Here is a 24,157-nt window from a genome sequence, read left to right as displayed (position 1 = left end):
CCTATCTTGTTTGAAACTTTGTAAATACAATCCCATAGCAATTTCCTTTCGTCGTGTCAAAATTAGTCGGGCTGGATAAATCCAGCAGATCGAGATTGGTCATCCTCGGAGACTACTGTATAGTATGAGCTAGCCATTAGTAGATAGTACTATGGTTAGTGAAGATGATGTGGTGGCCACCCATTCATGAATCCTTGAGTTGCTACCGGGTCTGAATATATATAGTGTCAGTGCTTCTTAAGGGAGAACTGAGTTATTCTTGTATAGAGGTATCAGAAAAACGCTCCGGCAACAATAAAACATATATTGTATACCGGCTAATCACCAACATGATGCCAGGGACATGATATTGGAGTCCCAGGCAGAGCGAAAAGCATGGCCCCATGAATAGTAGTATATAACATCATCTTTAACCACTCCATATGTAAAACTTAATTCTGCCGGTCGGAGAAAAGCCCCGAGGCGGGGCCGAGAAGCGGTCAGAGGTGACTGTCACGTGCGCCGCCCGCTGGATGTATGCATTCATCCATCCATCATCCATCCATCATCCACCCCCATCCTTCTCATCCATTCTTCTTATTCAACATTGGACCGGTAAGGACTGTTTAGTACATGATCATGCCGCAACTTCCGTGTATGTTTCAGTCCCCACGCAAATGGACGGCTGAGCATCTCAAAGCCCTACGATTATGTCGACATCACGACTCTTCCATCCAAGAGATCGTTGGTGTTGGCTATGTTCCCAAGGACGGAGATGAAGGTCGGACTCCTACTCCCTTCCCCATTCCAGTACTTTTTGCTTGGGCCTTCCATTTCTTTTCCCAGTTGTGCCGTTGCTCACAGGCAGATAGAATTCGAGTCGCTTGCCACGGAGTTTGCCCAGCCAACCGAGCATGAATTGCTGAGTTACCTCGCAGAAGGTCCCCATTACCGACGGAACATCTTTATGCAAACCTTCGGCAGCCTGTCCGAGGTGGCTCATTCCAAGACGAGTTTTGTGGCATCCAGGGACGCGGTCCTCTCCCTCTTTAAAATGCTGCTAGTCAACGTGGAAACGAAAAAACATCTGTAAGTCTCGGATCACACGCATCTTAGTACGGTGAAAGCTAAGGGAGCGAAGGACAATCTCCTCCCGTGGACAGATTCCGTTTGAAGTGGCAGGCATTCGGGGTGCCCTCAGCTGCAGTGGAAGTCTTATAGATTCGTCGATTCCCCGTTCCCCCTTGGCCTCATTTATAGTCCGTCTTGACCTTCCCTGGGTGGGTCTTTTATACTGACACCTTACGCTAGGTGATAAGGGATGGTGACCACAACATCGCCCGTGAAGTCTCACATTTATTACTACAGGGTGCTCTGGCGAATGCCTCCAATCAAACTCGTAGGGCCTTTGTTATCTGCATGGCTGGCGTGAATCTCCAGATTACCATGGCAAAGTTTCATTTTGATTACATGGATGCACTCGTCCATGGCAAAAACCCAGACAGGTGCCTCGATCTATTACATTCGGAATGGTACAATCTCTGCAACCGCGAGCGACGGAAAGAAGCACTCAGAGCCATTGTCGGCCTTGCGAGGCTGCTCGATACCCAGTGACCATTAATCGATGGCCGTTTCAATTATTCGAAAATCTTCTGCAATAGACCTATCTCGGCCCTTCCACTCCGAAGGTGTTCATAAACACCAATGCACAACTGTAAAGCGCCAGCTCTGCCCCGTTGAGACTTCAAGTCGTATGGCTCAGAACGCCTCACCCACAGTGTCTCGCTCCCCGGCATAACCGGGCTATTGGCATGCCGAAGGCATTCTGCAGTGAAATGCGCTGCTGCCAACTTAAGATGGGTGCCATGAATGGTAAGAACAAACGCTTCCTGGTCTCTCCAGCCGTCGAGCTGCGCAGCATGTTCCATAGCCTGACCCAATAATTGGGGCCACTTCCTGAGCCAAGATGTCTGCCGAATACCTTTCTGCTTCCCCTGCTGACCGGCGAATACTTCCGGCGTGACGACGTTTGGCCTATATTGCTTGTCAATCGTTATTCCTTACATCATCTCCTCACAACCATAAATGTACCTCCAGTGACATCAGTGGGATAGTCCCATATCGGTCTGAGCCAGTATAGTGTCCTTGGCGAGTTAGATAAATGCCGCCGTCATTATACGCTAAACATTTGGTCTCAGTGCCCAGCGAAATAGACACCGCTCGACTTTCCGTGTTCCTGTTGCGGTCAGCGTCTCATATTAGGGGCTCAAGGGAGCTCTAGAGTATACATTTGCAGGCTATAGGCCTGTCCCTGGTACTGGATCGATGGATAGCCGGAGCCCGTGAGGTTTCGCAGCAAGGGGGTAAACATCTGTCTTGATGGCTCCTCCTGCTTGCCTTCATTGCTGGAAGACGACAGACCGCTCCCCGGACTGGGGTTCCGTGTATAACCCGGGGTGCCTGGAACATTGGCAGGACGAGTAGCCATTACTTCTGCGATAAGGCCAAACAAGACACAAAAGGGATTTTTTCTGAACTGGCTTTCCCAGACGGAGAATTCTTTTAGGCAATCCTCATCGGGTTTCAGGAGATCCAGAGCTAAATCAGAGTACACTTTTGATGTTGTTAAGCCATGCCATTTAGCTGCATGATCGGCCAGACTCACCACCGTGGGTTTCTGCGGGTATGAATTCCGACGGGAATAGGCGCGGCATGGGCAAGCCGTCTAGCAGAACGACCCGGAGAGCCTTTAGGTGCATCTCGCCCCAGTCGGACCCGGACACTGCTAGCTTGGTGGAATTGAGGTCGCATGGCTGATCGTCGATGTGCGTGACCCCCCCGTTCTGCTCCTCTGGAGTGGGGTAGAACTTCATCTCGTGTTCTCCACTTAGGTCGTTATTCGATCTGTCAATGATTACACGGCTAGCCAAGACCCGAGTTTGAATGCTGCGGACTGGTTATTGACGCAGAATTAGGAAGATCATCTAGATGCATGCCACTGCTAATTCCATAAGAGTATCGAGTATCATAGCACTCGAATGGGTCCACGGGAAAGCACGACCCATGCCGATCCAGGAAAGGCTTGCTTGTATAGCTAGCACGACAATCAGCATACTGGCCTAACATCCTTATACTATCTATATCGGGGACTGGATGATTAGATGCATGATTTTAGTGTAAATATACATCTTGCAATACTTCCAACATTGATCGGCGCAGTATAAAGTTCATAAACGTGGTAGAGAAGAGAAACTTTAGGGTAATACACTCCGGTGCAGGCTTAAGAGTACAATCACAAGGCACCGTCCAGTTTCTTCGCAAACCTCATCTCATTGGCCCCGAAATCAAACACGCTCACGACATTCTTCATGAACGACATCCCCAGGATATTCAACACCATGCCATCCAGCGCCACCGTCTCCGAGGCCACCAAGATGGAAGCGCAGTATCCCTCCCCAGTGTTATAAATCAGATCCTTCCCGCGGTGATAGAACGTCTGATTTCCAATGACGACCCCAAAGGCAGGAGCCTGCGCATCACAATCCACCAGTGACACACCCAAGTCCTTATTATAAACAGCCGGCGGGGAGAAAAGCGCATTCACCGGGTTTACAACCGCTGCAGGAAGATACGAAAACTCATTCCCTGTATCCAAGAAGGCCTGGAATGCCGTATCGTTGGCCTGCATGGGACACGCGTTCTCATACCCATACCGGGTACCGGCCACGGTCAGGGCCCAGTACGACCGCGCCCTCTTACCCGAGGTGAACCACAGCGGGATGTTATCCATGATTTCCACAGGGGCAACACTGAACTCTTCGCTATGCGGCACAGGCGGCAGCTCACCCAGGCCCAGGTAGCCTCCAAATTCCGGCCCGCTAGCCTGTGGGGGCGTGTGTGCCAGCGCGATGCTGAACCACGGCTCGACTAATCCCTGCGCGTACATCGTGTTGAACACTGGGTTGTAAACGGCCCGGTTAGTCCAGTAGGATGTGTTCGCAGTGAAGTTGCCGGGGTGAGCGGATGTCAGGGACGGATATCCCAGTCCAAACACGCCGCTGTTGTAGCCGTCGCCCATGGGGTTGGAAACATCGGCGATGCCAAGGATGGCGCGGACGTCGACGCCACCGATGGTGATGTTTTCGTAGGCCATGACCCCGCTGGCGAGGCCGTTGCCATATTTCACGCCGAAGGTCTCGTTGGGGATTTGTTGATAGGTCGGGGAGATGGTGTAGGTGGATGAGGCGTAGAGGCAGTCGGCCTGGGGGATCACCAGGTTGGATGTGGCGTTGATGCAGGCGAAGTGGTCTCGCATGACATAGGTATCACTGCTGCCGGTGTCGACGAGGAGTCGAAAGGTTTGATTGGTCGCAATGGTCACGTCAATGTCAAAGACGGTGCCATATTGGGTGGAGAGCAGGGGGGCAGAGTGGGTAAAGCTGTTGGGATGACTGGGTCCAGCACTACGGCGGTTGAGGGGGATGGTGAGCGCCGAAGTGAGAGCAAGGAGCGGGAGGATAGAAGACAGATGGAGAAGCTGCATCGTGAAATATACTTATTGCAGTGCCGATGAGTTGAGGGTTGATGATATGGCTTGAATTGGTCGAGTTTATATACCTTGCTCGAGGCTGCCAACGGACTGGAGCCTCAATGAGCGGCGAGGCTGTTGCCCTCGCACGTTTCAGCTTCGCACTGCCATCATCCTGGTCCATCCTTCGTGCAGGGACAGTAGTACTCTACTACTGTTAGTAGGGCTGGGGGCCGGATGCCAAGCCCTCGTATACTCACGATTTGACGGTGACCAATCATAGGCTCTCGCCCTCCGATGAACCAGAAAAATGCCTGCCTGGGCTGGAATTAGATCTCCACTGCGACGACTACTACTCCTACTTTCTACTAATATACTTAGTATCAGCTATCAAGTAGCATCTGTATGTGTTCAAAGTGGATGCATGTCTGCCTGCTAGTTTGGGCTAGCGCCGCGCCAGTGTCGGGGCAGTGCCTTAGTGCCTGAGTCCCTGGGAGTCATGTGTTGCACAGTCAGGTGTCCCGGTCGGTCAACTCTTCTCCCCCCCCCGACCCCCGGCATCCATCATGAAGACCACCCGGAAGAGCACCCCGAAGGTCCGCACGGGCTGCATCACCTGCAAGTAAGTTCCTGGTCCCTTTGCTACAGGTCCTCCCGATCTAACCGTCTAGAGCCCGCCGGGTGAAATGCGACGAAGCCAAACCGAACTGTCTCCGATGCACCCGAGCGAAGCGCACCTGCGGGGGTTACCCTGTCCCGGTCCCCCCGACCGACACCACCGCCACCGTCGAGAAGATTACCGCATACAACATCCCATTCAAGGTCCCGGGCAGCCAGGTGGATCGCCAATTGCTCCACTTCTACTGTATCCAGGCAGCATCGGGTCTCTCCAGCTACTCTGATCCCACCCTCTGGAACCGACTGATCCTGCAGAGGTGTCATCATCAGCCGGTGATTCGCTACGCCCTCGTCACCCTCAGCGCGCTGTACCAGGATCACCTGACCACCAACCCGCCCGGGGCCGGGGGCGACCGGCCAGCCCCATCGCTGCAGAGTCTGCGACTTATCGCGAGATCCCATCGGCAGCTGAGGATTCATCTCTCCTCGCCCGACGCATCCACCGAAGTGGCCTTGATATGCAGCATCATCTTCTACGCCTTTGAGGCTCTGTTGGGAAATGCGGGACAGGCCATCCAGCATCTCGACCAGGGGTTGATCCTGCTGCAAAGGTGTCAGGCTACGGCTCCTGTCCACTCCGCGACGGATGACATCCTGCCGCATCTAACGGCGCTGTTCTCCAGCCTGGATGTCCAGGCGAGCACGTACAACGATGGCCGTCTTCCTGTGTTGAAGTTGCTCTCTCCCGCCGAAACGTCCGGTCTCGTCCCGGTTGTTCCAGACCACTTCGGCACACTGGTGGGTGCAGAAACGACCCTCATCAAGCTGCAAAACTGGATGCTGCGTCATCTCGTGTCGTCACTTCAATATAAGCACGAAGCGATGGAAAACATCCCGGTGGATATTCTCCACGAGCGGCATACCTTGCACGACCAATTCACAAAGTATATCGAGGCCATCAGCACCTCTATAACCTGCGCCACCCATTCGAGGATCTCTGCTCGGCTGCTACTGCTTCGACTCCAGGCGCGAATGTTTCGCACTATACTGGCGGAGAATATTCCTCATCTGAGCATGGAGGAGAGTAATCCCCTCCAGCAGTCGCTGAGGGATCTGTCGACTCTTCTTACGTCGTCCCCTTCGCTCCAACCTGTCGTGGACGGGGCGATCCCCGACAAGAGGTCATTTACACTCAGCACTCACCTCATCGCGGCCCTCTATTTCATCTGCATGAAAAGCACCAATCCCAGCACGGTGGACCTTGCTCTATCCTTACTCCGCCATGAACGGCTGCCGAGTCGGGATGGGCTCTGGGACGCGGGGACGGTGGAAGCTGTAGTCCAGGGAATCAGACAGGCCAGCACCACGAACGAGAGAACTGCCAGGGAGAATCGATTGGAGGATGCTGGGGTAGGCTTCCTACAGGCAGCCGGGGAGGGAGGCGTGTATGAGATCCTGGATGTGTTGCGACGAGATGAGGGCGGATGTATCTCATCCGTCCATGAGTCACGAATGGGAGAGAGCAGTTCTACAATCCAACCACCAAGAAAAGCCACGATATCTCCAAGTCCTGCTACGGGGACTTTCAGAGGGGAAGGCAGTAAGGAGGCGGGGGAGAGAGAGCGAGAGGCCCAGCACCGCCACAGTGGGATGTGATGGCCTCCACCGAGGGTACATGCCCGGATGATCCCTTAGGCCTCAGCAGCATCATGTTTCCTACGGCGGGGGAATGCCAAAAGACAGATAGTGCTTCACCACAGGGATTTCTAATCACGGGGGTTTGGCTGATCCAATGACTCCGGCTGAAACGCGCACCGCGGCTAAATCTACACCAGCCGTCTCCACCCGCAGCGCTTGTCAGACAATCAAGGCCGTTTACGCTGTTCTGTTGATCGCCCAAGGACTCCGCCGGCAATGCCACTGCCGCTGCACCCCACTGCTCTGGCTCAGGGCCCACGACCTTGGGCGTTGAAACCCCACCACGTGGGCGAGAGACCCTCCCAGAACCACCGGGCGTGCAGCGTCCCTCGAGACGCTCTGTACCCCCACGCATGCCGCATCTGCCCTCCCTCTCGAGGTTGCCCAAGGGCTGGCGCTGGACTCCCAGTCCGTGACCGCGAACCTCGTGTATAACCACTCGGTCTCCGGGCAGATCAGTCATGTACCCGGGCTCTCGTACAATGAGAGTACCGCGGCCTTGGGAGACTGGTATCGCCTGTTCCTGGTGCCCGGAGCCGCCCACTGCGAGCTGAACCCCTACGAGGCCAACGGACCCTACCCCCAAACGAACATTGGGGTCATGATCGACTGGGTCGAGAACGGCATCTTGCCCACGACCCTGAACGCGACGCATCTGGCGGGGCCCCAGCTGGGTGCTAGTGCGCAGTTGTGTGCCTTCCCGCTGCGTCCGCTGCGGACGAACAACGGCACGATCATGGAGTGTGTCTACGATCAGGCCTCGCTGGACACCTGGCAATACGACTTTGACGCGTGGTCGCTGCCTCTGTACTGAGTGGGCGTCGTCCCGTTCCTTCGGACCGATGCCCATTCCGTCGCAATGCCACGGGTGGGTTGGGTACCATAGGACCGGAGCCGAGGGCTGCAGAGAATGGGTAAGGGATGCGAGGAGCGGAACAGAGTCCTTGAACACCTGCTGAGAAGTCCAGCAGGTTGCGCGGAAGGTAGGGCCTGATGTAATTCAAATTCTTAGCATTATAAGAATCAACCAGTGCCTCCAACAGTTTTCCTTAACAACGGACTTATCTAAATAAAAATTTTTGGATATAAAAGATAGTAATCTCCTACAATACTTCTTAGAAGACTTACTAATTTTTTTTTTAATATTGTCCTTTTCAATCCAAGGATAATCTTAAATTTAGAAATATTTATACTAAATGTTTATACTAAATGTTTATACTAAATATTTATTTATTACAGTTCTTTATTTTATATATATAAAAAATATTACTTAGTATACTAGATTATACACTATCTTTACTCTGACATGAATGGCTACCGAGTGTCACGATCCTCCCTAAGTGCGCTTTTAGGGTGAATCGTACCAGGCTCCAGCTGCTGCTAACTAGGCTATCTGGCAAAAGACTAGGATTCTAAGCCACTCGGCTTAGAATGCGCATCTTCTTATCAACTCCATTCATAGCTAGAGCTTTAGAGGTAAGTCATGTAAGGGGCCCAAGCCTCACACTGAGCCGCGATGGGCTCTGGGATGCGGGAACAGTGGAAGTAGTTGTTCATGGAATCAGATATACTAGTAAGATGAATGAGAAAGCTCCAAGTATGAGTACCATGTGAAGAAGTGCAGAAGTTTAGCAATACCTTTGGCCTGGTACGCACACAATGACTTCCTATCTTATCGCGTCATGGACTTTGTGTAACCTTGTGTAACCTGGGGACCTCGGGTCGGGGGAGGGATCCTTCTGGCCACCCCAGGTGAAAAGGAATCAGTGATCAAAGATCCGTCGACCTGGAAGCCTACCTCTGACGCGATCCTCAGGATGCCTCTTGGTCATGCTGCTTGGTTAGCAGCAGTTGGTGATTTCACTCTGACTACGCCGTGATCTAATGGCTCACCTGCTTTCGAGAGCGGAAGTGGCATTTTCCTGCAATCCATGGATCCGCCCCTGATGAGGGTGTGGCAACGCTGTCATTGCAGGGGAAAATCCGGTTTCTTCAGAGATCATCTTCCACTCCCCAACATGATCTTAGAAGGTCATAAGGAACGGATACCTTTTCCAAAGGTGCGGAAAAACCGGTTGGAGCCTCTCCTTAGTAATAGAGTCCCGGTTCCGTGCGGGTTGCCGGATGGCCCGGCCTATCATATGTCTTGCCATGGCTCATGCATGCTTGCAGAAGACCATGGCCTGCCTAGATCCCAGGGGGTTGCCTATGCCTGCATGCAGGCTATCTTACAGCGGGGTGGAATCATCAGCGGCGTTATGACCCTAACACTCAACATGGAGCGGGCCCCTCACCACAGGGGACAGGCGCTCCCGTAGGGCATAAAAGGTGGGCAATATACACTTCTCATCTCCAACCCTCTCAGTGCCCCACAAAGTCACAAATCTCCCGGTATCAAATTGGCAGACTAGAGTTCCCTCGTATCGGGAGTTGCAAGCATCGACATGTCTATTCTCGACTCCGTGCCCGACTTGATCCGTGAGAAAGCCCTCCAGGCTGGAAGTAAGTTAGTAGTTGGCTTTCACGTCCCAACTCACCCATCCCCGCAGCGGGCACAAGGGCTGCGCTGACCCTCAAGCCAGTCAAAGATACCGTGGCACCCAAAAAGTCCAACTTCTGCTCCTATTCGGACGACATCAAGAATGCGTTTAAGGACGGCGACTACAACTACCTGAGCAAGAACCGAGACACGGTGGCTACTGACTTGAATCCCGTCTACGGAAATTTCCAGCAGAACGGAGATCAGGCCTTTTTCACAGTGACGAATCCATCCAACAATACCGACTATCAGCTTTCCATTGCAGGGCCCACGACTGCCCCGTATGCCTACATGTGGGTTTATACCGACCCCAGTCGCATTGATGCCGCCCGTCGCGGTCAGAATGATGCTGGCCCCGGAGACCATACCTTGCAGCCGGTCGTGCAGTATGGGACGTTGTCCATGAATGGCAGTACCCTGGGGATTCAGAATTCCATCCTGGAGGAAAAGTGGTTTGAGTTGGGTGCAGCGGTCATTAGCCTTGCCTTCGGCAAGGTTATTGGAAAGGCCATCTTCAACCGCATCGAGCAAGGTGCTTCAGCGGCGTTCGCGGACATTATCAGCGCGGCAGTCGACGCCACAGGCCTGGAGCTTGCCGAAGCCGGAGTGATTTCAACCGCCCTGTGGGATGGGATCGCAAGCCTGGCTGTCACTATGTCGATTGAGCTCGCCGCGGGGGTGGCGATCTACTTCTTAATCCTCTTCATTGCCAATATCGTCTATCGAGAGTATAAGATTGTGTTCAACATCCGCAACTGGGACCCCGACAATGACTATATCATTGACACCTCCCCAGCCGGATACAATGAGCAATTGGACGGCAACCAAGATTGGGAGGAGACAATCATCCCCCGGCCATCACGTAAGATGCTTCTCTCCCTCCCGATGTACGGGCTCGCTTAACAGCTGCCAGACACTGTCACCATGCCCGATGGCATCACGGTGATATCTAAGGAATCGATCTGCATGTACTCAAGCTACATCTACGTCAACTGTGAGTGTTCCCGCGGCCAAACCACTCCCTAGCGCAATCAAAGTCTATGTACCGAAATGACTGACCAATGTGCGCACCATGTTGCTGCTGCGGGTTATAGCCGTCAAGGTGTTCGCCGGTGTCGGGGTGGCGGTGGTGGTGAAAAACGCGGCCGACAAGTCGAAAGGTCGGTCCCAAAAGCCGACGGACAGCTCCCCCTCCATGGACTGATGACTTGTGGCAGGCTTTGGGGCCAAATACCTCTGCCCGTACCTTGCGGGCAATTCTCTCGGGCTCACCGGGGGCGTGGTCGGTTCCCCCCTGGACTACTACAACGACGATTCCACCTGGGCGCCCGGGGGAAGCTACAAGGCTGAATCGTCGACTCCGGACGGAATTCCCCTCTCGTGCACCACGGATTCTTTGTCCGGCGCCCAAGACGAGGTCTACACCTTCGACGTCAACATCGGCCTGGAGCCCTCCTCCAAATTCAAGGAGCCACGGCCAGAGCCCCCGAAGTCACGCCCGCTGCTGCCTCAGCCCGAGGTGCCGACCCGGCCGAGCGTGGGGGACGCGATTCGACTTCCCAACGGCGACAGTGTCAAAGTGCTCCGGTAAAAGTCGGGTTACCATCGAGAAAGAACCGACCGCGTGAGGCCCGCTGAACCGGACGACTTATTCCAAAAAAGCAGCGTGCGACTGGCTTCCTGATACGTCTATTATTGCTCTTCCCGAGTGGATTTCTTGTTATGTGATTCGAGTTGCATGATCTACCACATCTCAAATGCCAAACTGATGCTTCTGCAAACCTCTCGGCCAGTGGCCGTCTCATAGTAAAAGCCCCTTCGGATGGGGCCCGTGGCCTTGGGATGCTCCTGGTTGCCCGGGCGTTAGTCCCCGAGCCCGATTTAGCTGTAACAGGGCTTTCAAGAACACCGATAGCGAAGGTGCTTCCCACTAGGGGTTGGCACTATCCACCTCGGTGGGAGGAACCGATATTGTAGAGAGCAGATATCACTTGACGGACTAGAGGTAGGGTGAAAGCAAGAAACTCTTGATAGCGATCCCGCGAGATGCATCCTCCCGTATCTGAGATTGTGGTCAGATGTTACAGCGTCGTGCCGAGAGCATCTTCTTCTCTCCGTGTATAGGATGTACGGTGCTATAGTCGCTCCTCGAAGCCAGTCCCCATGTGCCTTTCAGACATGGTACTTGACTGTTGGTTCGGCATGATTTCCAAGCTGGGTGGACTATTTGAATTCTTAGTCTTATAAGAATCAAGTAGTGTTTCTGACTGTTTTTCTACATAATAGACTGACTTAAATTAAAAAAATTAACAAAAGAAAAGGGATACATACAACAGAAGGGATTCGCTGGTGGTCACCCACCCAACTACTAACCTCCCGGCGTGTGGCTTAAGTACGGCTGAGCGGACGGGAAGCCCTGTTCTCCACACCCTGTGGTCGTATGTACGAGACGTTACCTAGGATTGGAATATATCTCATTGTCAATGAATCTAGTCGATCCGTTGCAAGGTGGCTCAACACCCTATCGAGCAAAGGAAAGCCGGGGATCGACTGTGGTACCACTCCTTGACGAGCACAGTTATATAGTGCTCTATTCTATAAAGTAATAATCAGCCAGTCATGCTAACTGATTTCAAAGCGGGGCGGAATACATATTCCGCCCCGCTTGATGTACTTCTACTTCTCTGAGCATTATAAATCCACCGGTGTCTCCAACTGTGTTTCGTCACAACGGACTCCCTTAACCGCAACAGACAGCATGATCAGAGTCTTCATGTGCGGCTCCCTATTCCATGACCATTGTACATGGGCGCTTCTGACCGGAATCTAGTACCGGGGTCACGGGCTACATTGGAGGTGATGCCCTCTCCCAGCTGCACCGCCAGTACCCCGACACGGTCTTCCGAGTTCTGGTCCGCACGGCAGACAAGGCCCAGCAAATCCACGATCAATATCCCGGGGTGCAATTGGTCCAACGGCGACCTGAACGACACCGCTCTTCTGCAGCAAGAAAGTGCCGATGCCGATATCATCATCCGTGAGCTGCCCCTTTCCGCCTAACCGCAGTAACTGACCCGAGTTCAACCCTAACCAGATTGCGCCGACGCAGCCGACCATATCGGCGCCGCGGCCGCCATCACCACGGGGATCCTTCAAGGCCACAGCGCCCAGAGGCCCGCCTATTGCATCCATACCAGCGGCGCCGGCATCTTCAGCTACTTGGACACCGACGCACAGACCTACGGGACCGCCCGAGACGATATATTCGACGATTGGGACGGGATCCAGCGGATTCTGAACATCCCGGACCATGATGCAGCCGAGTTACGAAGATGCGCAAGCACTGGCCGGTTTTGAGGCGACCAGCTGGGGACTGAACGTGCGGTGTCGGGCGGTTAGGGCTCGGAAGGTATTGGGGTGGGAACCCTCGCGTCCGAGCTTGGAGGAGGAATTGCCGCAGATTGTGAAGGAGGAGTGGGCATTACTCCAGGAGGATGCACACTGATGACCAGATACCTGTGTACCGGTCAGAGGCCATTGTAGAGTTTAGTCAGCCTATTAGGTTGATGTTACATGGAACATGATTGTACCTTGCCACCGATGCAGTGACGCATTCGGGAATCTGACCTGCTGTCGGCCCGACGGCCAACATCCCATCTAGCCATCTGGTTAGACCGTCTCTAGAGTTTTACAATCGCTGGGACGAAGCGGGATGATGTCACGACATGCCGGACTCAGACGACGTGTCTGACCGTCGGATGCCCCGACCAGTCACATCGAGGCCGACGCGCTGCCTCACTTTGAGATGCCGACCCTGGCCAGTGGCAGCCAGTCATCGGCATCGGCCATCCCGATGACGACTTTGCATGGAAGGGTTGGGCGGGGATTTGGCGTCCCCGGCGTTGCCTCGGCTGTGGAGCATGTGCGTCCCCATCCAACGTGGGGGTGACTCTGGTGGGGGTCCGTCGTTTGCGGGGGATCAAATGCGGGGATGGAGCTGGGGTTAAGTGGGTATCCAATGATTCCAATCACTCCTGACTCCAGGCTGCATGGCCCATCGGCGTTTGACAACTGATCGGACGTGGGGGTGCTCCGGCGGGTCGTGGGGTTCTTATATCGCCAGCCTCCCCACAACTATCCCGACATCATACCGCATCCCAACGACCTCGCCATGGACCCTTACAAGCCTTCTGTCATTCATGATGAAGGGGCTGAAATTATCAAGCCCACTGACATCAATGACATCCATCATATTCGAGTGCCCCTGACAGAAGAAGACAGCAAACGCATCGCTCGCAAAACCGACAAAACCATCCTCGTCATTCTGATTTGGGTATATTTCCTCCAGATTCTCGACAAAACCGTCCTGGGATATGGTGCCACCTACGGGCTGGAAGAGGACACCCACCTCACCGGAAACCAGTACTCGCTGGTGGGCTCCATGGCCCCCATCGCCCAGCTGGCATGGCAACCGTTCTCCTCCTGGCTGATCGTGACCGTGCCCCCGAGGATCCTCATGCCCACCCTGGTGCTCGGATGGGGCATTGCGCAGACCTGCATGGCGGCCTGTAGCAACTTCGGCGGACTGATGGCCACGCGGTTCTTCCTCGGTCTGTTCGAAGCCGGCTGTCTCCCCCTCTTCAGTCTCCTCACAAGTCAGTGGTATCGACGTGCCGAGCAACCCATCCGCGTGGCGGCCTGGTACAGCACGAATGGACTGGCGACCATCATCGCAGCGGTGCTATCATTCGGCCTGGGCCATATCAAGTCGGGCGTGATGAAGGAATGGCAAATGTAAGCAACATGTCCACCCGAAGAACCACACCAGTCTAACACACCACAGCATCTTCCTCGTCGTCGGCCTCATCACCATCATCTCCAGCCCCATCGTCTACTGGAAACTCGACAACGACATTCCCTCCGCGCGCTTCCTCACCGAAGAAGAAAAGCTGCAAGCCATGGAACGTCTCCGGGCGAACCAAACCGGCGCCGGGATACGCGAATTCAAACTCGACCACGTCTGGGAAGCGGCCCTCGAACCCAAGACCTACCTCTGGGCCAGCATGGCCCTGCTCCTCAACATCGGGGCATCCGTCTCCAACGTCTTCGGCCCGTTGATCCTCAGCGGCCTCGGCTTCGACACCTACACCACCACCCTCCTGAATATGCCCTTCGGCGCCGTCCAAGTCATCGTCATCCTACTGGCCAGCTACCTCGCCCAAAAGGGTCGTCTCAAGGGCGTCGTCCTCGCCGTGCTCATGCTCCCCGTCGTCGCCGGTCTGGCGATCCTCTACGCCGTCCCTCGCAATGACTCCTCCTCCACCGGCGCCCTCATGGCAGGGTACTACCTCATCGCGTTCCTCTTCGGCGGCAACCCCCTGATCATCAGCTGGGTCGTGGCCAACACGGCCGGCACGACCAAGAAATCCGCCAACATGTCCCTCTACAACGCGGCCGTGTCAGCGGGCAACATCATCGGCCCGCTACTCTTCAATGAGCAAGATGCCCCCGCGTACCGACCGGGGTTGCGCGCCTGCGTGGGGATCTTCATCGCGTTGATCGTGGTGTTTTTACTCCAGTGGGTGAATCTCTGGGTGCTGAATAAGATGCAGGAGAAATGCCGCGTGCGGAATGGGAAGCCGGCCAAGGTGGTGGATGTGTCGATGCAGAGTCATCATCGGGTGGGGATGGGGATGGAGAATGCCCTGGAGGCGAATGGGGAGGTGCCGGTGGGGGAGAATGGGTTGATGGATTTGACGGATCGGAAGAATGAGGATTTTGTGTATGTTTATTAGCTGCTTGCTTTGGTTCGGTGGTGGCTGTTATGATTGATGAATGAATGAATTAGTTGAGTTAATTGCCTTGAACGTGGACTTGATAGTGATGTTGCTGGTATTTGTAACCCTAATTTATTCACCGGTGCCTTCATCCGATGAAGTGTAGTCTGATTCCACACAAGTATTTCTTCCCCTCATCTCCGATATCCATCCATCCTTTCTCTATTTCTCTTCTCCACTCTATAGACAACTTCTTCCATCATCATCGTTTGATAGTTTATTTGCAGCTCCATAAACATGGGATAGTCTCGTGACAAGCACCACACCAGGGCAGCGGTATTCTACATGGAAAGATTAATACCGTCTAGCAATGGATGTATGAATCCAACCCGTTCACAAGCAGAATGATTGAATGTCCATCACAGAGTAATACTCGCTACTTAGGGAAAGGACAAGGAAAATATCTGCAGATACCACCTAGGGAACCATGCTCGCTTGGTATACAGTCCAGATCAGTGAACAAGACTGGAATATCCACACCGAGCCTACATTCCACTACGCCGAGATTATCAATTCGATTACATGATATCAGATGCCTCGAATCAAGACGCGCTAAGAATGAATTCTCTGGAAAAGTCCAAATAACCCCATGATTACAGTCCCGCGAGTGACACAGAAGAAAAGTAGTCCGTCTGGTGCATCCTGTTGATGCCCTGCTATGATAAGAATTCCTCAGTCGAGATACCGAACGTGAGAGCCGGAAGACAGCTTGTCAAGGAAGATTCAAAAAATCACTACAATCTCCTTCAGTCTCGCACTAGACTTGCTTGATGTTGAAGACCAGACTGTCAAGAGAGACTGTTTGGTCAGATGGCCGAAGACTACCGTTCGGTATAGTGCCATACCGATGTATCAGAGTTATCGATAGGTACTTCGACTTGCAGATAATATCCTCGACAGAATAGATGGACGAGACTGATGAACCCATCTATTGACGAGATATACTAGGAGACTGCCTTATGGTGGGTGACTGGTTCATGGAGCATCCATGGGCATAGCTTCGTGGTCCCGATGATTACCATTTATTTCTGTTATACCAGGGTAAACGGGGGTAATAATTTACGAATGATGACATGAGGCTGTGGATCGAAATTTCCGACTATTTTGAATAGACTTATTTTGCTTGTTGCTTGCTGCTTGGAGCCACTCGCGATGTGGCCATCGAGCCGGCATACCTCTTTTGTATGCATTGCCTTCGTTCGGACCTTAAGGAATACAATGCTGCTGCCGGTGTTCCGTTTGCCATTCGGTGCGTCTTTGATGGAAAGGCGTCGATCCTCTGCCAGCGTTGCTATTAGTTGTTGCTTGTCTTTGCTGCTCGAGGACCTGCTACATCTGAAGATGAGTCTATGCACGAGTCCAGGCATTGAAGGATCATATAAGTACATAGCCATACGCCACGGATGCGCTTATGGTTGGGTTGGTCTCAGCAATATACATCAAAAGACTAACAAGGGAAGATGGCGGGTGGGTATGCATACACTGATACATGACCAGGAAGCTCGAAGATTTGTCTCCAGTATATGAAACATGCCTGTACAACAGCCATTCCTAATAATCTTCATAACTATTTACCATTCTCGTCGTCACACATATAATACAACCCTTTGATACACCAAACCCAGTAGCATGCTAACATCCCTTACATTCCTTCACCCAGAGCGAAATCGGCTCGTACTGATCATCCGAGCCATCGAGATGATAGATCTTCCGAATCTGTCCCTCGCTGGGATCCACCCCGAAGGAGTTCTCTCCGTCAACAGTCAAATAATTCTGATCATCGATTCCAAACCCAGTGAGCACGGCATCCGCGGGCGCTGCAGCATTCGGGTCCGTCAAGGCAACGGGCGTGTTGCCATCCTGAATGACATAGAGATGCTGCACACCGGTGGAGTCTTTGTGTTGCTCAGTGCCGGTGATCATGCCATTGTCATTTCCTCCTTTCACTGCTGGGGTCAGTCTCAACGCTGCTGGTGGGATGCGACCGGCTTACGGATGAGAATGGGGTAGTTGGCGATATCGCCCGTTCCGATATATGCATTGGCTAGCGAAGTTAGTGCGTCTGATGAATATAGAAATATTCAACGAAGAATGGGATAGTGCATACTGCCATCGGTGACCACGGTCCAGCCGCCGTCAGCCACCAGGGTATATGTTGAAGGGAAGGGGGCGGCAGAAACGGTCGCGGCGAGCAGGGACGACAGAGCGGTGAGAGAGAAGAGATTCATTTCGCAGGTGCTAAGTTGACGGTGGTATCTTGATGGTGGTATCTAGACGGTGGTAACTGAGGATAGAGTAAAATCGTTCAAATGAATAAATGGATGAAGCTGTATTTAAGGCTCCCCTGGGGGCCGTCAGTCAGCACTGGGTGGAGAGCTATTCTGGGATCTGCCCCACAGCTTCAGGTGGCGACTCTGAAAGGTAGGAGATGTCACCCAAGGAGGGCCCAATTATTGAGGTTCAGGCGACCGGCCGGAATTACAATGGAAGGATAGAAAGGAGCAGCCCAGACACTGTAGGAAGCAAGAGAACCATAAGCTCCAGCAAGCTGACCATGAGCTGATAAGCCAGGAGAAAGACCGCTGCCTCAATTTCCAGCATCGATTCGATCCTTGGTAGACACTGCCGGGTGGCCAACGATCGAGGCGATCTTCCGGAGACAAACCTAATTCCGGGCTGCAGGTCTCAGCCAGAACTGCGCCCCTCGGCAGCTGCCAAGATCATACCTGCGCCTTGCTTGACGAGTCTTCTTCTGCAGGCAACTCAACCGATGTAGCAATGCAGAGTCCCATCGATCCACCCTGCCTACACAGCCAGTTCACCGACTGTTTCTAGAAGCTACAGCTTTAACCATTTGTGTTCCAACAGATCTGCAGCCGACTTCCGAAGCTGCGGGTCGATCTGAAGCATGCCTCGAATGAAATCGATAAAGACGGGCACTTCAGCATCGGACATGTCGACTGGCTTGAGGAAAGGCTTGGTGGTGCCGTTCAGAAGTCGCTCGAGGCTCGTGCGTTTCAGGTCTGGGATTCGGTGAAGGTTTCCTATATCCAGTCAGTCAATGGCCTACAAAGTAGGATCTGGCCAGAGCTACCTTTTTCATCAAAGAGCTCTGCTGTGCGAGTTCCTCGGTGAAGAAACGACGATGGAAACGGGCCGAGGATTTCCATGATTCTAGCTACCCGATCGTCCTCGGCAGTCCAGGTCCCATTCTTTGACGCTTTACCGGAGAAAAGCACGAACCCTTGGACAAACTCTACGATCTATTGAGTCAGGCGTCGAGTCAGAATGTGCAGGATTCTAGTTTGTTTGGGGGATCGAGGGGCCTACAAGGCAGCCAAGACTCCATATATCGACCGGCGTATCCCAAGGGGCGCCAATCGTTACTTCCGGGGCTCTCAGAGCTGGTGACTGAATCAACTCGGATAAGTGGTGATGTCTCCAAGATGCTGCGTGTGTCAGCACTGATATAGGCAAAAGAGGAGGCTCCTCCACTCACCCACACCAAAGTCAATTATCTGAATGCGGGGTTCCTTGATTTCTGATAATAGAGGGGTTGTGATGACTTCTCGAAGAGGCACCGGGGGGTCGCGTTCAGAGTCCATCCGCGGTGGAACTTCTGACAGATACCGAGAGATGACACTATCCGCGTTGTCCAATTCAAGAAGTATATTGGTTGGTTTCAGGTCTGTCCCAAAGGACGTGTCAGCCTTGCAGAAGCACTTTCAATGTCTTCGAGTATCAGTCATACCGGTGTGAATCACCCCACACTCCCGGTGGAGGAAATCCAGCCCCAGCAGAAGCTGACGGGCGATTGTTCTCACTGACTGCAAGGGCAGCTTCCCATCTTCATATTTGGCGGCTTGAAAGTCCATGTGATGGCCCTGTACATCAAAGACAAAACATACATGGTTGCCATTTGGTCCTGTATGCCGAAACTGATCGAGAAGGGGAGATACGTGGCGACGCCCTTCATGGGTGCTAGACTTGGAAACCAGAGCGATCTTGGACAGGACCTCCTTTTCGAAAATATCACGAGGTCCACCATAACAATCGGCCCTTAGAATTTTGAGGGCGACATATCGCTGGTGTCTGCTACATCATAAGCATCGCCGTATCAGAGGATAAGAACACCATTCACTGACTGAGAATCTTTCGCTAGCCAAACCGTGGAATACTGTCCGTAGCCCAGTTTCCGTAGCACCGTGTATTTACCGGAGAGACGGTCGCCCAGGGAAACGTGATGGAACCCTCCGGGCTCGTAGAAGTTCGGTTCTTCGATGATTTGGCGTGAATTTGCGGACTTCAAGGGAGCCAACCTGGATGCCCCGAAGATATTTGATAAGCGGAACCGAAGTTTGGATAGCGACATCCTGATATGGTTCATGTTCGATGGAAATGGCGAGACGCGAAGGATTCGGGGGGGGGTACGGCGGTTATGTAATGTATGCAAGGCCTTGGCGCTATGAATGAGGGAGTGACCAGCTTCTATCTATGCCCTGATTTCATATCTTATTTACTATTTTTCAGAGCGATAAGACTATAGATATGACTTTGGGACCTCGAATAACTTCATGATCTAAATTGAGCTTATTATTGACATATCACCACATAGTCTTAAGGTATGGGTTGATTGGCACCGGTAGGCACATGTAAAGATAGCAAGATACAAGAGTTACAAAGTGATAATTATCTCTGGTGAATGCTCAATTGATCAGTTAGACCAGCCTTGCTGCTCCATCGGTACCTGTCGCAGCCTAAAGCCAATACTTCACTTCTAACCAGCCATGTCCGCTGACCTCGACATCTGCCTACAAAGATAAGTAAAACCGGCTAGGTCCAGCCCATGGGCTTCGCACCAACGATGGTTAATCAAATCCTTGTGAATGCGTATATGCCTTCACTGGACTGACAACGGCGCTACAGATAAAGAGTGCTGAAGATCCAGTGCAATCTTCCATCTGCAACCCCACGCGCTCTTCAGAATGCTCCACATCGAGAAAGGCTCCCCCTGGACAGCCAGGTTACCCTTCGACATCGAAAATTGGATTGAACTTGGCCTCGGAATCATCGTGATTCTGCTTCGACTGTACGCGCGAGCCAAGGTGGTGGGCATCAAGAAAAGGCAACCCGACGATTACATTACTGTCCTGGTTTTCTTTCTCTGGGCTGTAGGTGCATCAATCCGATATCGACGCAGTGACTGACATGATCAAGGTGGAGGTGCTCATGTTTAAATTTGTTGGTGAGTGCTGTCACCGCGTGTGCAATGATAGGTAACTGACGGCCCAGTCCGCTTTGGGGCCAATACCGGACTCAACGACGAGCAGAGAGCCTCAATCAGCGTGGCAGAAATGCGCGAGCGGGTGTTTGGAACCCAGTGCCTTCTGGCCGGCTGGCTTCTCTACGTGTCTCTTCTCTGGGCGCTCAAGGCCTGCATGTTGTTTTTCTATAACCGCCTGACGTAGGTTGCTCCAAGGTATCGAGCTCCATCTAACGAAGTGCAGCATAGGCCTTCCCCAGCAGAGATTCGTCAAGTTCGCCGCGTGCTTCTGCTTTGTAACCTACCTCGCTGCAATCCTGACCATCCTTCTGCACTGCACCCCGCTGGAAAAATTATGGCAGATTTCTCCTAATCCTGGCCGTAAGTGATCGGTCTGAACAATGCCAGCTCCGACTAATTGTGCCAGGGTATTGCACCCAAGCCACGGCGAATTACATTGTCGTTGCCGTAACCAATGTCTCGTGAGTCTCCGGGCAGTCCTCCTAGGCAACTGCTAACAGAAGATGAGGACGGATGCCACCTTGCTCCTCATCCCGCTACCCCTACTGATCCGAGTGCGACTCCCCACGCGACGGTATGTCCAACGGACCCCACTGTGAGAAATCCAGCTCACCCATCTGTCCAGCAAGGTGGCAATTGGCTTGTTGCTCAGCGGAGGTATATTCGTGATGATGGCCGCTCTATTGCGTTGCTTTATTTCCCTCGAGAGCATCGAATCCGTCAATGCGAGCAACGTGTGGGGAGTGCGCGAGACGGTCCGTTTCTTCGCATCCGTTGTGACCATTCTGACTCTCGATAGTTCGCTGCCGTTGTCGCCGTCAACGCGCCCTGTATCAAACCACTGTTCAGCACGCGTGCCTCGAATGAGGAATCCGCGAGGGATCCGTCGCGCGGGAAAGGTGGAGCCGGAAGCCACAGTCTGACCGTGTTTGGCCAGGCAACGCCGGGAGTGAGCCGGAAACGATCCGAGGCCGAACTGATCGTCGAGGATAGCCAATCTCAGATTGTGAGTGATATTCGGGGAGGGCTGGACCGGGTGGTGGACGAGGAGGCGGGACGAGGCATGACGGGGATCCAGGTGACGACCGTGTATGAGGTGAAGCGCGACCCGCGCAGGGGCAATACAGAATGACTGCCTCAGGCATCAGTTACAAGTCACGCGACAGCCCTATCAGCTCAGAGCACGTGATGCGGCACGAGCGGTTGCCACTCTGGAATTGGACTAGTGTCGGGGTGCAAATTTTCTCGTGTTTGTTTAACCGCCGCCTTTCAATCGGGTATCTCAGATTCTTCGTCCTGGATTCTGCAAGAAACAGACAGAATTCTTCCAACTCTAACGGATGCGTCTATGATTTTTCCACAAGAATCCTAAGGATTGCGGCAGTAATAGCTGCCCCCGGAGGGAAGAACGCTGGAAAGCGCCTAGAAGGCCGAATGCAACGGCGATAGGCCATTAGGTAATGGGCGGCGGGCCTGGTGGGTTTTACCGCGGGACCTGACGTATGAGACGGGGGCCGCACCACTTCAGTCTTCACGACCCGGCAATTTGGCGAAAATGCTACGAGAGAAAAATTCGCAGGCTGCCCGCCGGCCACATGGCCTCGTTCCCTCTCCTCTCCACGGTCAAAAGTTAAATCATCGTTGACATTGACGTTGCTCTGCGCTGAGGCTCCTCTTCTCCGCTGGCCTCGCGCTCGTCACCTCCTCACACTACCATCACATCCCGCCATGTCTGACAAGGATGCCACTTCCCCCGGGAAGGTGGCCATCGAGAATGCCGTCACCGAGCAGGATGGCTCCCATACCTCCTCCGATCAGAATAGCATCCAATCGGGGCTACGGGAACGCAGACGCAATGGCCTGACCAAGGACGTCGAGAGTGACAATGAGGAGGAAGAGACCAAGCTGAAGCGCAACCTGAAGAACCGTCATCTGCAGATGATTGCCATCGGTGAGTTGGGAGCTTCCCCCCAATGGTGATCCTCATCACTGACCCCCGTAGGTGGTACGATTGGAACAGGTCTCTTCATCAGCAGTGGAACGGCCCTCGCCGAGGCTGGTCCGGCCGGCGCCCTCATCGCCTACGCCTTCGTGGGCTCGATCGTATACTCCGTCATGTGCTCGTTGGGAGAAATGGCCACCTACATTCCCATCACGGGTGCCTTCACCTCGTACGCCGCGCGTCTTGTTGATCCGAGTTTGGGTTTCGCCATGGGATGGATATACTGGTTCAACTGGGCTTCGACCTACGCTGTGGAATTGACCGCCACGGGCATGATCGTCCAGTACTGGAACGACGAGCTGTCCATCGCCATCTTCATCGGAGTCTTCTGGGTGATTATCTCGGCTATCAACTTCCTTCCCGTCGGATTTTACGGCGAGCTGGAGTTCTGGTTTTCCATCACCAAGGTCTTGACCGTTCTGGGTTTCATGATCTTCGCCATTTGCATCGACGCCGGTGTTGGCAAGCAGGGATACCTCGGCTTCAAGTACTGGCATGACCCGGGTGCCTTTGCACCCTACCTCATCACCTCGAACGAAGCCCTTGGCAAGTTCGTCGGCTTTTGGGCGGTGCTCATCCAGGCTGGTTTCTCCTACCAGGGTACCGAGCTGGTCGGTGTCGCAGCTGGTGAAACCGAGAACCCCCAGAAGACCGTCCCCTCGGCGATCCGCAAGACCTTCATCCGCATTCTCATCTTCTTCGTCCTGACCATCTTCTTCATCGGCTTGCTGGTCCCCTACACCAACCCGGACCTGGCCAGCGGCGCTGAGAATGCCTCCGCCTCTCCCATGGTCATCGCCGCCAATCTGGCTGGCGTCAAGGTTCTCCCCAGCTTGATCAATGCGGTGCTCCTGACGGTCGTCCTGTCTGCCGCCAACTCCAACGTCTACAGTGGCAGCCGTGTCCTGCTCGGTTTGGCCCAGGAGGGTTTCGCGCCCTCGATCTTCGGCCTGGTCACCCGCCGTGGTGTCCCCTACATCAGCGTAGGCTTCACCGCCCTCTTCGGACTCCTGGGATTCATGAACGTGTCGGACTCGGGCAGCACCGTCTTCAACTGGCTGGTGAACATCTCCAGTGTGGCCGGATTCATTTGCTGGACCTCCATCAACGCGAGTCACATCGCCTTCATGAAGGCCATGAAAGCGCGCGGCGCCTCCCGCGACACCCTCCCCTACAAGTCGATCTGGCAGCCGTGGTTGGCCTGGTACGGACTGTTCTTCAACATTTTGATCATCTTCACCCAGGGTTTCACGGCGTGGATTCCGACCTTCAATGTGTCGGACTTTTGGGTCGCGTACATCTGCCCCATTCTGTTTGTGATCTTGTATGTCGGTCACAAGGCGTGGTACCGCACGGCGTTTGTACGGCCGATTGAGGCGGACCTGGACACTGGGCGCCCGCAATACACGACGTGGGAGTCGAGCAATCCGAAGGATGGATGGGCGAGGAGGATCTGGGACAGCATCATGGGGTGATTGTATGAGATGCACGTAATAGAGGGGAGGAGTGTTATGTATCGGAGTTTGGCGCGATTGATTTATACATTGTATAGCTGTAGATGTGATTATGGCTAGAGCTAGATCTATGCAGGTTGAGTACATAGCGGTTCAGATTCAATTCTCCGATCCTAACTGATTCCCCCACATTCCTCCCAGCCATTTGCAAGCATCCT

General features: G+C 53.5%; 10 protein-coding genes across 10 annotated transcripts; 7 read left to right on the top strand and 3 right to left on the bottom strand.

The window, feature by feature from the left end:
* The first annotated feature begins 565 nt into the window (after positions 1–565).
* On the top strand, positions 566–2,010 carry BO80DRAFT_465724 (uncharacterized protein). Its single transcript, XM_025722742.1, has 4 exons — positions 566–760; positions 852–1,068; positions 1,121–1,238; positions 1,291–2,010. Exons 1-4 carry the CDS (start codon positions 613–615, stop codon positions 1,591–1,593), a joined length of 786 nt encoding a protein of 261 aa, XP_025574338.1. The 5' UTR covers positions 566–612; the 3' UTR covers positions 1,594–2,010.
* Positions 1,617–4,541, bottom strand: BO80DRAFT_502911 (pepsin-like aspartic protease; the record flags this gene model as incomplete). The annotated part of the gene is made up of 5 exons (XM_025724354.1): positions 3,303–4,541; positions 2,645–2,883; positions 2,268–2,577; positions 2,057–2,215; positions 1,617–2,013 (listed from the first exon to the last, which is right to left on the bottom strand). Exons 1-5 carry the CDS (start codon positions 4,520–4,522, stop codon positions 1,617–1,619), a joined length of 2,325 nt encoding a protein of 774 aa, XP_025574337.1. The 5' UTR covers positions 4,523–4,541.
* Positions 4,542–5,073: 532 nt separating this feature from the next.
* Positions 5,074–7,637, top strand: BO80DRAFT_502910 (uncharacterized protein; the record flags this gene model as incomplete). Its single annotated transcript, XM_025724353.1, has 3 exons — positions 5,074–5,129; positions 5,179–6,725; positions 7,147–7,637. 3 exons carry the CDS (start codon positions 5,074–5,076, stop codon positions 7,635–7,637), a joined length of 2,094 nt encoding a protein of 697 aa, XP_025574336.1.
* A 1,466-nt stretch (positions 7,638–9,103) lies between these two features.
* Positions 9,104–11,040, top strand: BO80DRAFT_465721 (uncharacterized protein). Its single transcript, XM_025722741.1, has 5 exons — positions 9,104–9,325; positions 9,406–10,224; positions 10,276–10,356; positions 10,457–10,522; positions 10,580–11,040. The coding sequence occupies exons 1-5, from the start codon at positions 9,268–9,270 to the stop codon at positions 10,951–10,953; spliced, it is 1,398 nt and encodes a 465-aa protein (XP_025574335.1). The 5' UTR covers positions 9,104–9,267; the 3' UTR covers positions 10,954–11,040.
* A 1,590-nt stretch (positions 11,041–12,630) lies between these two features.
* BO80DRAFT_426070 (uncharacterized protein) lies at positions 12,631–12,974 on the top strand. Its single transcript, XM_025719673.1, has 2 exons — positions 12,631–12,878; positions 12,953–12,974. Exon 1 carries the CDS (start codon positions 12,673–12,675, stop codon positions 12,865–12,867), a length of 195 nt encoding a protein of 64 aa, XP_025574334.1. The 5' UTR covers positions 12,631–12,672; the 3' UTR covers positions 12,868–12,878; positions 12,953–12,974.
* Positions 12,975–13,518: 544 nt separating this feature from the next.
* Positions 13,519–15,217, top strand: BO80DRAFT_465719 (putative MFS transporter). Its single transcript, XM_025722740.1, has 2 exons — positions 13,519–14,156; positions 14,206–15,217. The coding sequence occupies exons 1-2, from the start codon at positions 13,534–13,536 to the stop codon at positions 15,155–15,157; spliced, it is 1,575 nt and encodes a 524-aa protein (XP_025574333.1). The 5' UTR covers positions 13,519–13,533; the 3' UTR covers positions 15,158–15,217.
* A 1,614-nt stretch (positions 15,218–16,831) lies between these two features.
* Positions 16,832–17,427, bottom strand: BO80DRAFT_446018 (uncharacterized protein; the record flags this gene model as incomplete). Its single annotated transcript, XM_025721529.1, has 3 exons — positions 16,832–17,145; positions 17,193–17,243; positions 17,307–17,427. 3 exons carry the CDS (start codon positions 17,425–17,427, stop codon positions 16,832–16,834), a joined length of 486 nt encoding a protein of 161 aa, XP_025574332.1.
* Positions 17,428–18,037: 610 nt separating this feature from the next.
* On the bottom strand, positions 18,038–19,571 carry BO80DRAFT_446017 (protein kinase; the record flags this gene model as incomplete). Its single annotated transcript, XM_025721528.1, has 6 exons — positions 18,038–18,243; positions 18,294–18,462; positions 18,530–18,648; positions 18,699–18,887; positions 18,951–19,291; positions 19,345–19,571. The coding sequence occupies 6 exons, from the start codon at positions 19,569–19,571 to the stop codon at positions 18,038–18,040; spliced, it is 1,251 nt and encodes a 416-aa protein (XP_025574331.1).
* A 613-nt stretch (positions 19,572–20,184) lies between these two features.
* On the top strand, positions 20,185–21,615 carry BO80DRAFT_465716 (uncharacterized protein; the record flags this gene model as incomplete). The annotated part of the gene is made up of 8 exons (XM_025722739.1): positions 20,185–20,370; positions 20,417–20,444; positions 20,492–20,663; positions 20,707–20,843; positions 20,890–20,944; positions 20,992–21,057; positions 21,109–21,238; positions 21,283–21,615. 8 exons carry the CDS (start codon positions 20,185–20,187, stop codon positions 21,613–21,615), a joined length of 1,107 nt encoding a protein of 368 aa, XP_025574330.1.
* Positions 21,616–21,764: 149 nt separating this feature from the next.
* Positions 21,765–24,126, top strand: BO80DRAFT_426067 (amino acid permease). The gene is made up of 2 exons (XM_025719672.1): positions 21,765–22,434; positions 22,486–24,126. Exons 1-2 carry the CDS (start codon positions 22,212–22,214, stop codon positions 23,958–23,960), a joined length of 1,698 nt encoding a protein of 565 aa, XP_025574329.1. The 5' UTR covers positions 21,765–22,211; the 3' UTR covers positions 23,961–24,126.
* The last annotated feature ends 31 nt before the right edge of the window (positions 24,127–24,157 follow it).

This window comes from Aspergillus ibericus, assembly GCF_003184845.1.
Source record: "Aspergillus ibericus CBS 121593 unplaced genomic scaffold BO80scaffold_25, whole genome shotgun sequence".
Classification (NCBI taxonomy): domain Eukaryota; kingdom Fungi; phylum Ascomycota; class Eurotiomycetes; order Eurotiales; family Aspergillaceae; genus Aspergillus; species Aspergillus ibericus.
This window is presented reverse-complemented; position numbering and strand designations above follow the sequence as displayed.